This window comes from Phaenicophaeus curvirostris, chromosome 6 (genome assembly GCF_032191515.1).
Source record: "Phaenicophaeus curvirostris isolate KB17595 chromosome 6, BPBGC_Pcur_1.0, whole genome shotgun sequence".
NCBI classification, from domain to species: Eukaryota; Metazoa; Chordata; class Aves; order Cuculiformes; family Cuculidae; genus Phaenicophaeus; species Phaenicophaeus curvirostris.
In genome coordinates, this window is record NC_091397.1 from 55,191,635 (window position 1) to 55,210,324 (window position 18,690).

General features: G+C 41.6%; 2 protein-coding genes across 2 annotated transcripts in view; both read right to left on the reverse strand.

The window, feature by feature from the left end:
- SNX10 (sorting nexin 10) overlaps positions 1–15,690 on the reverse strand; it is a 34,691-nt gene extending 19,001 nt beyond the window's left edge. Inside the window, exons 1-2 of the mRNA XM_069860238.1 lie at positions 15,560–15,690; positions 469–520 (exon numbers count right to left, since the gene is read on the reverse strand). Coding sequence (XP_069716339.1) covers positions 469–492 — 24 coding nt within the window. The 5' untranslated portion in view covers positions 493–520; positions 15,560–15,690. The remainder of the gene's footprint in view (positions 1–468; positions 521–15,559) is intronic.
- Positions 1–18,690, reverse strand: part of NFE2L3 (NFE2 like bZIP transcription factor 3) — a 280,625-nt gene that overhangs the window by 204,536 nt on the left and 57,399 nt on the right. The window lies entirely within an intron of this gene.

Genomic DNA, 18,690 nt, shown 5'->3' on the forward strand with positions numbered 1-18,690 from the left:
GCTGAGTAGCAAGGCTGATAAGAGACTAACAGATGAGAGAAAATCATCTGTTGAAACTTTTAACATTCACTGTGATGCAGCAAGAGAGAACTTGCAAGTGTGATTCTTGTGGCCCATGCATCTGGTAATCAGAGTTCAGACTTAGCTCTAACCATTATGTCCTACAAAATTCCTGATAACTGATGGAGAGAAAACTGAAATCCAAATCTCTCTCTGCTAACTTGCTGTCAGAGCCCCTAATGCCTGGAGTCATTTAACCTCCTTCTCTTTGATTCAATGAATATTTGATTCTTCCATCAAACTAACAGAAGGAAGCGGCACTGCATCACTCCAGAATATTCTGTAGCCTGGCACTTACAGCATGAAAAATACAACCAATCTTTCCCAGTCCAGATGAATCTTAATAAAATTTAAATCTTAATGAAATTTAAATCTTAATGAAATTATTAAAGCTTAGATGCGACTTACCTGTTTTTCATGTTTTGGTGTCATCTTCAGTGGTTTGTACTAAAATTAATATCTAAAAAAACAAACAAAAAAAAGAGACATCAGATTGTCATGCAGTAGTTACTTGAAGTTCATTATCACTTTTGCTGGACAGTGGAAACAGCCAGAAAATACGTTTATATTAACTATTTCTAAAAATCATTCTTTATTTTTTTTTTAAATCCCATTTTAGGAGCACTAGCTTAGCTCCGTTCTGGGGGTATTTGCTGTACAGTCCAGTGATGCCTGTCCACCTCTGGAAATCAGTGCTTTTCTTCACTGCTCTGAGAGATGCCTCAGGGCTCATCCATGCACCCACCTCCCAACAGCTCCGCACATCGAGCACCCCCAGTGCACAAACACAGCCGAGGCAGCGCTGCCCACGCCTCGTTCCCAGGCACCCAAGTACAGGTCTGCGTGACTGCAGCCGAGTCCAGAAGACACTAAAACACCTGGGTCAGCACAATTTAAAGTCGCTCTCAACCGCTTCTCTGAAACTGAGATAAGCAGAGACGATGTGTTCAGATCCTGCAGGCTAGCAAAAACTCAGGCTAAATTTCAGCATCCATGGTTTTAAGATCTCCACGTAAGGAAGCATACAATTAGACCAAATTAAAAAACTCCATCATTAATCTATGTTTTAAACCTACTCTTTCCCTGGAAATCCCAATAAATTTTTAATTATCTCTGTAGTCCCATAAGCCAGTTGGTTTGCTCACGACAGGTACCCGTATGGGAAGAGCAGAGCAGCTTTATTCAGTTGCTAGCTTGCATACACACCACCTGCCTAAAAACGCCAACGGGGCGAGACAGATTTACAATTTGCCTTCCCCCTTTACCTTCTCCCACATGCCAACCAGCCCCAGCCAGCTAACACCAGCACTGACTCCCAACTACAAAAACGTACAATTGCCTCCTCAGCTGTTAAAAGTCAGCCTCCTCTTTCCAAAGCGAACAGGACCCAAGCAGGATTTGTCCTGCAGGCCAGGAACGTTAGCCCCATGGTCAGGAGGGTGGCCACACAAGCAGGAGAGGCTGAGCAAATTCCTGCTTCAATCTGGGCAGGCACCTTGCGCTGGAAAAGGTGAATTTGCATGTTTCTTAGGCAACCGCCTTGGCAGCTCTTGTCAGCAGGCTGCAAAATGCTCACATGTGACTAGGGAAGACACATGATTATGTTTTTGGAGGTAGCTTCCTAAGGTCTAGCAATACAGAGCTTGGAGCTGCTGTTGTCATTATATAATTATATACGTAGATCAAACTCAGCTAAGGATTCTTGGACAACCCACCCTCCGCCTCTTACAAACACGCCTTTCCATTACAACTCCACCTAACTTAATAAAACGCACCAAGATAAACACACACATATTCCTTTGTGGGACCAGGAAATTATTCCGGAACAAATACACCTTTGTCAAATTTCTACAGGATCAGTTACATCAAAATAGGATGCTCTGTCTCCAAACAGAAATGTCCATACGCAGGACTTCAGGCATGCCAAACCGTGCCTTCAGTATGGTTCCAATTTCCATAAGGATAAGCCACCACTTCACTTCTGCTGCTGGGATGGCACTGATAAAACCACAGAGGAATATTGAAAAAACACTCCCAATACATTTTATTTTTTTTACTCAATGTATTTGTGCATAACTGGCACGCATGCTCTGACGGGCTGAAGATGGAAGCAGGCTCAGTAGTGCCAAGCAGTTCAAGGAGTCACAAGCAATTGTCTCATCAGTTCTAGCTTCTGCTAATACAGAAGTATGTTAGATTTCCTTTTGGTGGAGACTAATGGCTTTTCTCAGACAAGCACAAACCCAAACCACCAAAAACGCTGTGCAGGGCTCAGGCTGTTCGAAGAGGAAGAGCTGCTTCTGCCTCCTACTGCTCCTCATTTCGTGCAGTTGTAAATCTATATAGTTTGGGGGCACTTTTTTCCCCTTTATGCTCCAGTTGAATGTGGTTCTGTTTTTTAAATAGCAATTAATTTTTTTTTTCAGTTACATGTTTTTATTCTACCAGATTTTGCAGCCTCCTTCTTTCCTGCCTCTTAACTGCTTTAAGTAAGAAATCATGCAAGCCCATAATATCTTATTCCCAACACTGTTAGTGAATGACAGGACTGAAATAACATTTCTTTTTGTCCTCTGTTTTCTAATGACCAAGTTATGTGCTGGTGCAGGTTAGAAAGAACAGTTTATATTTCAAACAGCCATTGCAATTTTGAATATTTAATGACTAAAATTAATGCTTCAGCACCAAAGCCTTCCTAAAATATTTAAAATACATCATTTTTTCATCAAGTTATTTGAAAAAATCAGAAATACAAGCCCATCAAAGCTACCTTTTCCACAGCAAGCCCGAGATCGCCCCAATCACACTGCAGCCACTTGCAAACATACCAAATGCAGCATTCTGCCTGGTAGCAAGACATATTTCGCAGAATCACTAGGTTGGAAAAAGCCCACAGGACCATAAAGTCCAACCATTTTGGGACTTCTTTAACATACTTGCAAGGCAACGAAGCAGAACAGTTCAACCGTCTGCTTAAGATGTCTTCTTATCTTTAGAAAAGCCTTACCCAGAATACTGGTGACGGAGAGAAGCAGCCTTCAGAGGACAAACAGAAGGTTGCTGGTCTTTTTATACATAAAAAATTTCCACTGACAGAGAAATGCGGCAATGCTAGGAAAAAGAATCAAAAAAGGCAGCGGTAGATCTGTAGTTTTGATAAAATGCTTTCTGCTGAGGCTGGGAAAAAACCCACTGCTTTGAATTAAGTTTTCGTTCTGCTTTTGTATCAGTCTGAAGATTGTTTTTCTTTACTAGTTTCACGTACTTGACACCTGCTCCTTGCAGTACTTATTTCTGACGGTTCTTAATTGCATAACTGATGAAACCACTAGGGAACGGCTCCACAACTGCCAACAACCACCCTAAAGCAAAATGATTACGTAGGGTGACTTGCCATTCTTCCCACAGCCTAAAAAAAAAAAAATCTGGGAAGAAAAAAAGAAACCAAAGCCAAGTGCTGCAGTGCTTTTTCTAGGGAAAATAAACTGCAGTGATCTTTTTAAGTATAAGAGAAAAATACTGTTAAGTATTATATTTTATTTCATATTTTTAGTTGATTTTATATTTTAAAATCCTAATTGAAAGATATTATTTAATATTACTAGGGGAATACCCTTTTACCACAGAAATGAATTGCTCTTAAAGAGGAAGACGCTTCTCTACACTCACTAACTGAAAGATGAAAACTAAAGGTTTTGGTGTGTGGTACTGCTTGACAATTTGCTTTAAGAACAGCATAAAGAAATGCGAGCCCTCCCAGCCACCTCACTAGCAGCTGTGTTTAATTGCACTGAAATTTTACGATTTCACTCATTGCTGAGCAGTGGCCTTTGCAATGTTCTTGCACACTCTGGGATTGCTCACAAATTTCATGCAGCCAGTGTTTCCCCTCAGGCAATAAGTGCTGACCAAGAGTTATCCATCCACCCATCTTTCATTATTTCTAATCATATGCCCAAAAGACCACTTTCAAGCTTTAATACGGGAGATTGTTCTATTTTTATAACTTGGTGATAATTTAAAGCCCTATTCAGTCACATGCAAAGATCTCAGCTGCACTTTCAAGGTTCTTCCCATTGAGAGTGTCAAATGAAACTTTCTGTCAAGGCTTCAACATGACTGAAAAGAGAGATTACAATTAAATCTCTAAATAAAGATTTTTGCTGCATTTTATCTTTTGCTTACCTTAATATTACTTTAAAAAGTCCTAAGAATTTTCATCCACAACCTGTAGGAAGTGCAGCTGCATCCCTGCATCCACACATGGAGCTCAACATCACGTAACATGCGGGCGTGCACCTGAACACACTAAAATCTTGAAAGGCAAGTCATCCATATGGATTTGTAAGGAAAATACACATACAGGAGGTGATGATGGGAGGAGAAGGATATGAAGACAACAGCTATGATAAAAGGAGATGCCAGCTCTGGAGAGTTCAAAAAAGGTTATAATAAACTCAATACTCCCATGCTAAAACATAAGTAGTAGCTAGATTTGGGATAGGATAATACCAATTTCTTTTGACCATTTATTTATTTGCAGAAGTCTCAGGTTCTGGGCTAATTCTGAAAAGTCAGTCACTGGCAGGGAGAGTTGCTGCTGGGGAAAGAACATCTTCAACTCCTGCATGAAGCACAGAACCTGAGAGATGCCACGGCTGTTGAAAGGGAGTTGGAAATGGAGGGGCCAAATACCCACTTAGTACTAACTCACAGCTAGTCAGAAGCTTAGATGAAATATTACTATAGGTTTCAAAAGAAAGGATAACAAGTGGGAGAAAGCAATGTTAACTCCTTTATGGGACAAAATTGCCTGAAATTGTAAGAACAGCCATACTGTATATAGCAATGGAAAGATCCATCTAATCCAGCAGTGACTTAGATTATGACTAAAACTGGAAGCTCAGAGTTTAAGAAACAGACAACATTTTGAGTGTTTATTCCCCAGATTTGAAGAAAATAATGCAAAAATTATATATAGTTAGCATACATTTATAGATATAAAATGTACCAGTCTGATGCTAAACTGACCACATCATAACATAGCCTGGCATTTACAAGAATTGGGTACATGGCCATCACAGAACTACTGTTCTTGTTGATAGGAAAAACCCTATTCAAATGCTGCTCCCTAAGCAGAGACTGCCAGTCAATCCAAAGTAACTCAGCCTCAGCAGTTGCCTTCTAATTTACCTGTTCCAGCTTAATACCTGGGATCAACACAACCCTCTGCACATCACTGTCCATGAACAGGATGGTGAGGACTGTAACTCTAGACTGTGCACGTCATGGAGCATCCTTCCTTCTCTCCTCTACCTTCCATCAGTACATCACCATAGGGTTCTGCTCAACAGAAGGGAAAAGAATATGAAAGGCATCAGCATTTTCATCTAAACTCTGCACACCATTCAGGTGCTTGCAGTCTGCTTAGTAAAGTCAATAAAATAAAGCGCCATTTGAGCAAATTCTTCTTGCTTTTCAGGCTCAAGCTACCTGCTTCATCAGTGTTGTATTACAGTAGCAGCAGTATCGCTTTGTTGCTGAGCAGGAACCAAGGACACTGTCTAAATTGCTTTTAAAAGAACAAGAGCTTTCCAAATCACCAATGAAACTCATATCCCATCCCTCCAAGCACAACACCACACAGAAATGCACTGACAAAAATCATGCCTTTCAGGCTTCACTTGAAATTCTGAGTTTTAGCCACTGCTGAAAAGATGCTTAATAAACTACTCTCTTCCTACAGATACTCTCAATTTGGTTGCTTGTTTACGGCCACCAGGTATAAAACAACTTATCTTTAAATACTAGGGTATTATTTTTCCCCAATATGACTTTCCCTTGTGCTGCAATCTTTCGAGCTACTAAGGCCTGTTTTATCAAGAAAGTGAATTTTGTCCATTTAAAGAAAATAGTGTTCATTTCAGAGGAACCTGAGAATCAACTAGTTAATCAAACATACGCATTTCCCTCTCTCTTACAATATATATATACATGAAACAGATTACAGTGTCAGATGTGGGTCACAGATTTCAAATTACAGTGGTATTGTACCACGATTTGAACTGCATTAACTTAATACCATATTGCTGGACAGCAGCATGACTCACACCGAGCCTCTATAAGCCTAAAGATAAACAAGGAAGATGTACTAAGAAATCTGTTCACAGTGAGAGAGAGCGTTGGATGTTTCTTCAGTTTGGGTTTGTGGGTTTTTTTGGCAGTCTGAAATTTCAGACACATGCCCAACCAAAGGGATTCACATATATTCTGCAGTTTCAACCTGTTGCTGATGCTACACCAACTATTTCTTTTTCTCCCATTAGACAATACCAGTATGACTAATGCTGTCAGTCTGGGCATTTAGGCAGTAGTTAGAGAAGGGTAACTGTAAAGGCAGAATGCCAGTTTTTGTCATGGTAATTAGTTATTACTCAGGGCTGACATTTGCCACAGCTTCTGCAGACAGCCTGGGGACTACTAAAAACTCTCCTGCAGCTCCAGCTCCTGTGTTCTCCAGGTAACCTGTCAAGCCCATCTGCCATGCGAGCCTGCCTTTGCTACTCTTTCCAAATAGTACAGGGCATAATAATTAGCTTAAACTACATCAAATTATTTTGTGGCGTAAATAATTGCAGGCTTTGTTGCTAGAGCATCTTCAGAAGGCCAACAAAGAGATGAGGCAGTCTTTGAAGGGATGCTTTGGTGACCTCCAAGTAAAGCCCCAATAAGCGTGCTTGCTCCAGAGAACTGAGATCCGCCTGAGCTAGCAGAAACCAATTTCAGAAGTAGCAGCAACCTTGGCAGTTTTGGAAATTCAATCATCTTTCAACTACAGCCATGCTTAACATGGAAAATACTGGACAGGCACTAGACTTCTTACAGATAATTACACAAATAGGGCATACCACTGGCAGTAAAACTACCTCAGAAAACAAACGGAAAGAAGCAAGTAATTTTCAGGCTAAAATCACTTGCAGACATAGTACCCGCATACTTTCCAAGTCAAAGTTCTGTTCAGTTACAAAAGTGATGAGTGAATATGTACATGTGCAAGCACAAACCATACACAGATCTGATTAGATACACTAATTAGAACTGGCAATATAAAATCGTGCCCAGACAAATAAGCCACACCTGGGTATTTTTATATGACGCCAGTTACAAACTACACATCAGACAGCTGTTACTTTTACAAGCTGGATTACAAACCAAAAAGAAGTGATTTGTATATAGAGACTAAAGTATCACCATTTCAGAACACTGATTAAAATCTTAAATGCTGTTTCTGAAGGAGGGTTTATGTTCAGGAACATATATTTTTCTTTCTTCCAAAGCCTCATGTTTCTTACAGGAAATAAACATTTCATTGCATTAAGTCAAATTAAGTTGCCTGAAAAATATTATCTTCCCCAAGGTATCTCTGTAGTAGCTGATTTTGACTTATCACAGGAAAAGAAGAGCTGATGGAACCTGTATCTTTGCTGCTGAGTAAGCACAGCAAAAGTCAGCAAATGCCATGCAGCCTTATTGCAACATTTTTTCCTCAGCACCACCAATGCAGAGGCTGACACCACCTCACCCTTTCCTTCCTGACCCATTCCGAGTCGCATGTGCTAGAAATGCCTCATTTTGCTCATATCAAATGTTTTTAATTTTATATTATTTTTCTCTGCTGCTTGAATTGCTGTCACAGCACTACGTGTTTTAACCTAGCTTTCTTCCTGCCGTGGATTTTCTTAACCTACCAAAACAGCTATTTTTGTGATATGTCACCTGATCCTGTCTAGCAAAAGCTAGTGCTTAGTCCTCTCCCAGAGAAGAAAGTGAAGCAAAAGAAATAGTCTTGACTAACCACAGAATTAGAAGTCCCAGGCTCATGACATAAGTCTGGGGAGATGGCTGGGAAAGACCAAGCACAGATACGGTAAAAAATTAAATGAACAGTTAGGTAATACTGTCCTGAGTCAGATCGATCCCAAGCATTCTCTGTAACTGCAGCTCAAAACAGTGGGGAAGAGAGGAAATGCTGCAATCGATACAGTGTGCTCATCAAGCATTTAGATCAACTCCAGACAAACTGTTGTGGTTTTGGGGTCTCTAAAGTCGACCAAGCCCATGAGGGATGATTATAATGGTTCAGCTGGATCAGATGTCCAGCCTCTCACACAGCGGCAATTCACTCTTTGGGCTCTTTCCCCCTGAAGAGCCCAACAGATAAGCTCATTGTTACAGCAGAAACCTTCAAGTGCTGAATCTGTGTAGCTGCACCCATAAATTGCACTAGTTTGAGCTGGATCTATCAACATAAAAATAGACTATTTAAGAATGCATTAACAGTGAATTCCACTGGGCAGCTTGGTTGTTCAACAAGCTTAGCTCTCTTTCTGAGCTATGCTGTGGCAGCAGCATGAAAATGCTATTTTGGAAGGAAATAGCTTCTAAATGGTGTTACTCATTACTAAAGCAAGCAATTCCAAGCAGCAACAGCGCTTGGCAGGAAGAACTTTTCATAAGCCTGCCTAATAGAAAATCAGCGATTTATTCATATCCGTGGATTTTTTGAAGACTGCCTTTATGTTTTCTTAAAGATAGTCCTCAGTACTACAAAGTCTTTTTGCAGTTGTCTTGCATGAGTTAGCTACAAGGGTTGGTACAGGGCAGTCTTCCCGAGAAAGTCAAGATGCTTTATTTGCAGGCTGACTTGAACTATTAACACCTACTTATCAGGGTTTGCATTAAACCCCTATGATTCAGCTGTGCAAAGCTCACTGACCTCAGCTGGGAGAGAATCTTGCATCCCTACTTCAAAAATTAGCCTTGGACTACGCATAAAGCAGGCATCCTTTTCCTGGCCAGTGGGTCAAACAGATCTTCCTTCCAAATCTACCTGAGATGATTAGTGAAACAACAGTCAGAAAGTTTTCGGGTGGACGAGTAGATTAGGAAGGCTTTGTTCCTGCAGAATTATTTACTGTCAAGCAGTCCTTGATAAAATCCCCAAAGGGACATTTTGGATATAAATCCTTTCCAATTCTTGGATCTTACTGACTAAACCCAGTTTCATAGTCTGGGAGGAGGAGGGACTACTGAAGCCACTCACATGGATGCCTTCCCCATCATCTTCACAGCAACCCTGGCCCTCACCCACCCAGAGAAGGTGAGACAAAGGATTTTTATCTTATCTGGAATAAGAGATTTGCCCTCTCGTCTCCACAACAACCGTGTTGATTCAACTCCAAATAGTCACACAACAACCAATCATCGTGTGAGCAGACATCACGGAAGCAACACAACTTGGTGAGCAGACCAACTGGTGTCGCAACCATTAAATGCTGGTCTCATTGTCTCACATGTCTCATGTGAGGGTATTTTGGGGCTGTGTTCCTCCACGCTATGAGAGACAAGGCTATTACATTTAGATGTTCTCAAAGCAAGTATGATTGCAATGACACTATGCACTGACGTGACTATTTATACAGGCAAACACCCAGCATGTCATAGGCTTTGGCATTATCAAAATGTTCTCCAGCACCCAAGGCTCACAGCTATTTCTCTCCTCCCTGTAAACACTCCCGGACACTCCACTTACCACCTTGCCTTTTCATGCCTCATTAGTAGAAATTCATTTCTTCTGGGGAAAGGCACACTAGTCTTGGGAAAACAAAGCCTTCCCCTCTGGGAAGACAGATGAAGATCTCATTAAAACGGGTACCAAAGTTATGACTAATTTAAAACCACACACCACCATTACACAATTAAAACAACAAGACTATTTGAAGGCACAAAGTTATAACCCGGTGACTGTTGCACACATGGAGCAAGGTAGGTGAGCAGTTAGGGCTTCCCTGAGGGAAAGGAGGTGCAGGAACTTGAACTTGAAGGATGTCTTGGCAGCACACACACACAGAGGTCAGGGTACACTACTCACTGTCGGCTCTGTAGTAAAACAGATGCTTTGTTACAGGAGCAAAACATACATTTTGCTCTGAGGCATAGAATACCTATAAGTGAGTTTAGCCTCCTAGACAACTCTAGTGGAGAAGAAAGGGAGAGGAAGAAGTAATTTTCTTAAGCCACAAATCCTTTAAATACCAAGAAACATTAATTTCTTCATACCACAAAATGCAAGCATGGAAAGTAAATTGCATTCTCCCTTTATACACAAGAGTTACTGTGGAAAAAAAAAAAGACCCGTAACAAAATCATTGGTTTATTTCTTCTCAAACAATTGCAACTCATCAGCATGAATCTTGCTAAACAATATTGTGGCAATCCACAATGACAGTGACATGAAGATGCTGGAGCAAAGAGAAACTCCTTTCAAACTGATCAAGTCTTTCCTTTTGAGCCAGGCCCACAGTGAAATGCTGAGTTGTAATTCGTTTTGCACAGTTCATTTCTATTGGTGAATTCCTCTGTGGTACTGGGAGACATCCTGAAATTTTTCGTGCTGAGCTGCCAGTGAGACAGCTTGCAGTGCCAGCATACAGACACCCTCAGCAACATCTGCACAGCACCAGTCCCAAGACATACCCTGTTTAACAACAGGCTTTTTGCAGAATGTAAATAATAGGAATATAGGCTGTATGTTATTTACGTGGCAATCTCCTAAGTATTGACGGAGTGAGTATAGTGGGGAAAAAAACATGTGCGTACAAATACTACACATGCAGCAAAGTGCAAAAGGAAACTGGGTTCTGGGACTGGAAGCCCTGAGGGCTTTTAAAGATTTTGTGAAGACTTATAACTAAATATTTCTCTTCTTGAGGTCTATGATGTTGAAGTTCTCCAAGCTGAAAGAGGATCATTGGAGGAACACGATGGGAAACACGGGACCATTTGTGATTACAATATTGGATTATTTTCTTGTTAAGTCTCCCACTGATCCCCCAGCCATGGAGAAATTGAGACAAGCAGGATTCAGATAGCTAAACATAAACATTCAGTGTCCTGGTGGATGATCACAAGGTGTCCTACTCACTCTTCAGCTGCCATCCAAGAAAAAGGTGGATCAACTGTAGGACGCCTCATGACACCAGCATCATAAAGGTCTTGGATCCCTTGGGCAGTCATCATGAATGGCACTAGCCACTTATGTCCAGGCACCTGACCCACACAGGCTGTACTGCATAGTGATTTAGCAACAGATCCAGAACCAAATAATTATGCACCAGACTCATGCATACAGTTCCCAGTAATCAACAAACAACTACAGCATGATTTGCTTCTCTATCACAAGAACTATTCCCATCAAGAAGGCAGGAAAATCCTGTAGGTCACATAGCTGTGCTTTCCTCTCTGCATTTTTAGCAGCAGAAGAACAAAAAAGTTGCTGAATCATTTTTCTTGAGACAATAAAAAGATGCTAAATGTTTAAGGAGAAAAACTAAAACCAGGATATCTTAAACTATCCAGATCTCTTATATTTCTTTGCTTACAAAAGCCAAAAGCTTATCATACTACATACCACATGCATGAAATGAAGATCCACATGATACATTGCAGAGACATGATACACTGAATTAATTAGTCACCTGTCACATCCTACCTATCTACTCCCAGGAGGCAAGAAACACCTCCAGCAGTCCACACTGCTGAGCAAATGCTCACAACTTTTAAACTTTGGGATTTATTTTAGTATTTGGTGTTAGGGTTTTTTTAGTCTTTTTTTTTTTTTGGTATCTATATGTAATTATTTAATCAACCTGCCAGAGAAGCGTAACTGCAACCTTCTCTGCTTTTATCACACCAGTTTGTAATTTCTCTGAAAGAAAAGTCGCAGTTGCCTGAAATTATGGCAGTCAAGAAAAGTACTGGGCAAAAATGGACTATGATAGAGCTGCAAGACTCATTCAGCCTTTTATAGTCAGAAGGGCCCAACATCAATATTCTAGACAGCATCTGTCATGCCATGGGATTAGAGAAACAGAAGAAGGGTGAGTGAAGGCAAACATCACAATCAAGCAAGCATATTTGGTACCAGCAGAAGCAGTCCCTTGAGCCAAATGCAATGCTGCTCTACAGCAGGGGTAATAAGCAGCCAGGGGAAGCAAGGAAGCATCAATAAGTGCTGTAGGTTGCTCAACTAGGAACAGGATGCAGGAAGCTTCAAAGCAGTGACTGCCACGACCTTCTCTGGGTGGGAAAAGCTATTCTGCAAGAGATTAATGTGCAGCAGCAGCAGTGTGAGCTCTAGGAAAAAAACTGAAAGTATCTGGGAATGTTGCCTATGCTCTGGTCCTCATCCACCCACTGCTACTACCTTACATCAATCACATCCCCAGTCCTGGCTAGATGGTGACAGCTCACCAAGAGAAGTCCCATCACAACATGTTTACCCACTGCTGGCTCGATGTAATGCAGCACCTCTCCTCTTATGCCTGAGAATTATTCAGCTTGACCCGAATCCCCGGTGGTTTCGCCTCTGCATGGCACTGTGCCTGGGCAGGGAAACCCCAGCCTACTTAGAAGCCTCCATGGCACTGCTCACGTCTGCCCTACACGCTGTGTCTACGCTTAAAGCATCACAGCAGTGAGCACAAAGATAGCTTCAGCAGGTACACCAGGGCTGGTTAAAGGTGCTGCCTTGAGAACAGCTGTTCTCCAGGAGCTGCTGCAGAAAAGCATAGCTGTAAACAACTTCTAAGTGTATTAAAAGATCAAAGAGAGAGGCCTTGAAGAGCAAAGGCAATGTTTACCCAGCTCTGCCTGCAAGGCGAGGAACAAGGAAAAAGAACAGAAAACAGCCTGTTGAGATAGGAGCCAAGTAATATTTCATGAAACACAGCAACACAGTGTTGTGACACTATTCGAGCTTTCTACTAGCATAGCCCTGACCGACTATACCATAAATATATCTTAAAAGGGAAAAAAAAGAAGAAAAATAGAGCAAAAAACCAAACACCCCCCACCCCTAAAAAAGCAACAAACCTGCCTCATGCAAATAAATTACTACCACATTCAAATATAAAAACAATCACAAAACGGCTCATTTTAGGGAAGAACACCTACAAGCTGTCAACAAATCGTTAATTTCAGTAGCTCAGCTCATAACAGTTAACTACAGTTAAAACACAGAAACACAAAATGAAAATGAACAATGATACTACTATAATGTATAGCAGATTTGCCATTTGTGTTGACATTTGAAGGTACTTGACTAAACAACTGTTTCTGTCTATGTTCACAAATAGTGTCTTGTTCACAAATAGTATCATGTTTTCTATTGCATAAGTTCTTTAGGACCAAAGTCTTCCTTTTTGCCTGTATTTGAACAGCTCCTACCATGGGGCACCAGTAATTTAATGAGGCTTCTAGTTGCTACTGTCTTCTAATTATACTAACATATTGGAGAGGTTACGTTGTTAATACCTTAGTAGGAATATTTACAGAATGTTTTTCTCCTTTTTTAAAGTACCTAAATACAACTATTGTGCAAATAAAATTGTAAAGAATGGTAATAGTCTATCACACAGTTCACATGTATTATAAGCCCTTACAAGTACATGAATCCAGGTATCATGCACCACTGCAAGTTCTTTAAATTGAAAATCATTAAAAGGTAACTACTTCTTAGATTCAATGTAAAATATAAACAATAAACGTAGGACTTCTGGATTTCAAGTCAAGCATTTTAAGTATAGCATAATGCCCTGAAGTAGGCATAAACAGCATTTTCATCTTGGGCACAAACACCAGCATTTCGATGTTTGCTAAAGCAAATCCAGTTTGTGTCATTCAGAAAAGCCCTGCCTTGCATTACTTCTCGTTTCAGTTTTCTTTAGTATGAATAGGAAGACTGTCCTCTTCGCTTCAGCTATTTCCTGCTAATGAGAAAGCAGAGTGGGAAATGAAAACCCAAGCTGCCCTCTCCTTAGGGCAAGGGGTGATTTGGGCACCTGCCAGGTGGGAGCTACAAATGCGGGCAAGCTGGCCAGACCCTGATCCTCACCTCTGCCTGACTTTACTTTTCCATTGCAGCTAGCAGAATTAGGCAATATTTACCAAAAATTGCCACATCCTCAATGGAGCAGTGAGAACACCCTGCCCATCGCACCGATACTGTGACTCCTGTCTCTGCAGGGCAAACACAGAGGGTGGGTGCCAGACAACCAGCAAACACAGGTTGAAGGAAGGAATAAATCATTAAGAATAATAAGAATCAAACCCTGGCCAGCTTGCAGTAAGAAAGAATGTGATTGTAACAGGAGTTTAGCTTGTTTACTAGTTGAAACAAGGACAGTCCCCCAGCAGGAACAAAGGACAGACCTGAGCTCACCCAGTGGACACAGTGAGGAAGGAGATAAGATAAAGAGCATCAGAGGATTCTGAAAACACAAAGAAACTGTGATGTACATACCAGAGTGGGTGATAAGATATGATAATGAGTTCTATGTATATTTAACCCATATTTCCCGAAATATGTAACCAGTGTTTCTCAGAATTTATATGAATATCTATGCTTAACCAGTATAAAAGTCCTGCAACCAGCCTCAATGGACACACACATTAGGTGAAATGATTCCCTGTGTCCAACATCGTATTATTTACTAAAGCAATACCTGCTTAATAATTAAATTGGCATTGGTTATTAAGTTTGGCCTTTTTCACAGCATCAAGGTATTTCAGGGAAGAGCACAGGCAGCTGCCCATGTGTCTCTGTGCCTAATTCCAGTATGCAGCCAGAGCCAAACCCAGCAACTCCATCACTGGGACTTCCTTTGCTTTATAAATAGCTTTGCAATTGCATACTCTGTTTTCCTAGGCTTTCTTCACATGTACCTAAAAATGCTCAGGCCACTTGAGTTTAAGGATAACACTCCAAATTTTTAAAAGGGACAACTCTAAGACAGCCTCCTAACTAACAAGAGTAAAGCAAATAGGATATATTTAGCGTAAAATTCTGCCATTACACACTTTATATCAGAGAATCATAGAATCACCAGGTTGGAAAGGACCCCCGGGATCATCGAGTCCAACCATTCCCATCAAACACTAAACCGTGTCCCTCAGCAACTCAGCCACCCATCCCTTAAACCCCTCCAGGGGAGGTGACTCAACCCCCTCCCTGGGCAGCCTCTGCCAGTGCACAATGACCTTTTCTGTGAAAATTTCCCTGATGAAGCCTGAACCCCCCCGGTGGAGCTTGAGGCCATTCCCTCTCGTCCTGTCCCCTGTCCCTTGGGAGAAGAGCCCAGCTCCCTCCTCTCCACAACCTCCTTTCAGGTAGTTATAGAGAGCAATGAGGTCTCCCCTCAGCCTCCTCTTCTCCAGGCTAAACACCCCCAGCTCTCTCAGCCGCATATAAGACATGGATTACATATTTATCATTACAAAATGCAATAATAGGCACGGTTATTTACCGCACGTAGGCAACAAGGTAAGGTCCATGCACGCAGAGCCCTCGCACCTCCACAGAAAGGTCACAGCAGCCAAAGCTGAGGGACTGGCTCCAGCAAAACCAAGCGGCTCGGCTCAAAACAAGGTTAGCAATTACCTTAACCAACGTTCCTCCCCGCCTGGCGTTAATCGTTACTACGAGCGGCCACTCCCGCAGCGTCAAGCCCCGCAGGAGCCCCGGGACCGGGACCGGCACCGCCAACCCCGCTCGTTGCCGCCGCTCCCGCCGCCGCCGCCCAGAGCCCCGGAGGAGGCGGCGCGCGGCCCGCACCGCAGAGGCCACGCCCACCGCGGCCTGATTATCAAGACACGCCCACCGCCGCGCTCATAGCCCCCCCCGCGAGCGTAGACACGCCCCCTCCCTGCTCATGGCCACGCCCACACCGCCCTCAGGGGAGGGAGGGAGACACAGAGAGACAGAGAGACAGACACAGAAAGACAGAGAGACAGAGACAGAAAGAGACACAGAGAGACAGAAAGACAGACAGAAAGACAGAGAGTGAGAGACAGAGAGACAGAGACAGAAAGACAGAGAGTGAGAGAGAGAGAGAGACACAGAGACAGAGACAGAGACAGAGACAGAAAGACAGAAAGACAGAAAGACAGAGAGACAGAGAGACAGAGAGAGACAGAAAGACAGAGAATGAGACAGAGACACAGAGAGACAGAGACAGACAGAGAGACAGAAAGACAGAGAGACACAGAGACAGAGACAGACAGAGACAGAAAGACAGACAGAAAGACAGAGAGACAGAGAGTGAGAGACAGACAGAGAGAGACAGAAAGAGAGTGAGACAGAGACACAGAGAGACAGAGACAGACAGAGAGACAGAAAGACAGACACAGAGACAGAGACAGACAGACAGAGACACAGAGACAGAAAGACAGAGAGACAGAGTGAGAGACAGAGACAGAGAGAGACAGAAAGACAGACAGAGTGAGACAGAGAGAGAGACACAGAGACAGAAAGGCAGAGAGAGAGAGACAGAGAGACAGACAGACAGACAGACAGAAAGAGAGTGAGACAGAGAGACACAGATACATAGACAGACAGACAGACAGACAGAGACACAGAGACACAGAGAGACAGAGCGAGACAGAAAGACAGAGACAGAGAGTGAGAGACAGAGAGACACAGAGACAGACAGACAGAGAGTGAGAGAGAGTGGGGGGGTGGGTGTGGAAGGGTCTTCCCCGCGGCAGCCAGTGCGAAGAATGTCTTTCCTCAAAAAGAGTTGGTTGTAGGAGCCCTTCAGTTAAGGAGGAGAAAAAAAGAGGAAAATTAAGACTGATATATCCAATTGTTAATTGATTAGTTTTGTAAGAGTGAATAAAATCTCTCCTGAAGGTTTATTTTCAGCTTTACTCGATTTCTCAGGAATTCAAAATAACAGTAATTTTGTTCCCATACTGGTTTTTTTTGTATTCGACCTGAATCGCATCTTTGATTGCTCAAAATAAAAGTTTCAAGAAGGATTTTAAATACGTGATTAACATTGTATGTAAGTCATCTTGGAAATAGCACGTTAACTTTATATTTAGTATTTGATAGGGGTGGTTGGACTCGATGATCCAGTGAGTCTTTTCCAACCTGGTGACTCTATGATTCTATGTGATTCTATATGATTCTATATGATTCTATGATTCTATGCCACATCTCTGGAACCTCAGGTTCCCACGTATTGGAATCTTATAGAAGTGAGGCTGGGGAAATCATTTATCTGTGAGGATGCTTATTTCTTGCTGCTGAGGCTGTTGTTGTGTGCTGAAATTGTTTTAAGAGGAATAAACAAAATACCTTAGGAAAATAACCCCTAGTGAGAGTGGAAGGAAAAGAGTTAATTTTCTGTTACAACTAGACTTAGTAGTAAGGGTTTCTGCTTCTGAAGAGCTTTAATGATCTTTACTTATCTATGTACTGATAAAGAATCACCAAGGATCCCCCTATTCGCTAACACAGACATAGCTGGAATCACAGAGTGATTAAAATGCTGGTTCTGTTACCTCATGTTTATAATCCCTCAGCTACTTAATTAGACTGGAATAAAACCCTGCATCCAAAAAATGCTGCAGGACTATCTAGATCCCAGCTACTTGATCATGATATGAAAATTTTTGGATTCAAAGGAAGATTCTTAAATTTACAAGGTACCCTTCTTCAAACCAAAGAACTGGAGTGTACACAAGGTGTATTCTGAACACAAAATGAAAACTGATTGCAGTTCTAAAAAATGCTTGGTGTTTTAATGTTGTTGCAGGTATAAGGATTAAGAAAATAATGAGAAGAAAGGAAGGAACTCTGTGAAAATTTCCCCATATTGGCTTTTGCTCTGTGGTGGAAAACAGCAATTGTCCTTCAATCATGTTGTCACAGCGTGTTTGGCAAGTACTGATTTATTTGTAGCTTGTTTGCCATAAATAAATAATGAAATCAGCACATTTGCTGGTGTCCTACTAATATTTGCTACCCCTTTCCCAAGTATGTATAATGATAAGCAGTTGAAAATATTTACTCATATCTGTGAGTAGGACAAGCAGCTTGGATGAATATTGTATATCTAAAATTTCTGGAGGAATGAAGCTCTTAGCTTTGGTTTGTCCATTTTTGTGAGCATGGCTAAGGGAGGAGTTTTGACTAGGAGAGTCAAGTTGTCAGTACGCTGGACATTTTAGTGTCATTCATTTAGTGGCGTTAAACTTATTTTTGCAAGTGCTGTGTTCTCATATTCAGTAGTGTCTGCTAAGTTTGCAGTCTCAAAGGTGCCTGGCTCAGAAAAACAAAGTCTGCCCAAGCAAAATTGGGTCAGACTGCAGGAGGGAAAGGATTATTTGGATTTGCATGTAATATGAAAAAAGACTGTTTATTTTCTTCCTTTTTTTTTCTTTTTTTCCTCCCTATAAGTAATTTCAGCATTCTGCATTAGATGTGGCTTGCAGACAAGATAAAATGGAAGGCCTTGGTGTTTCTAGCGTAAAGAGGATGAAAATTATCAACTGAGAAGATAAAAGCTATTAATGAAATCTCTATGCCATCTTTTCAACTGGAGCAGAAGCTAAATTCCTTGCTAAAAACTGAAAACTGTCAGGAAGATCTATGATCCATCACCATCCCTGTCTGGCCATACTGCAAGATTTGCATGATGTTCTGAAGCAAAAATAAGCAACCATGAAACAAAGAGGAATATTTTTAAAGGGACTCCTCCTTTACACATTTGATATAAGAGAAGG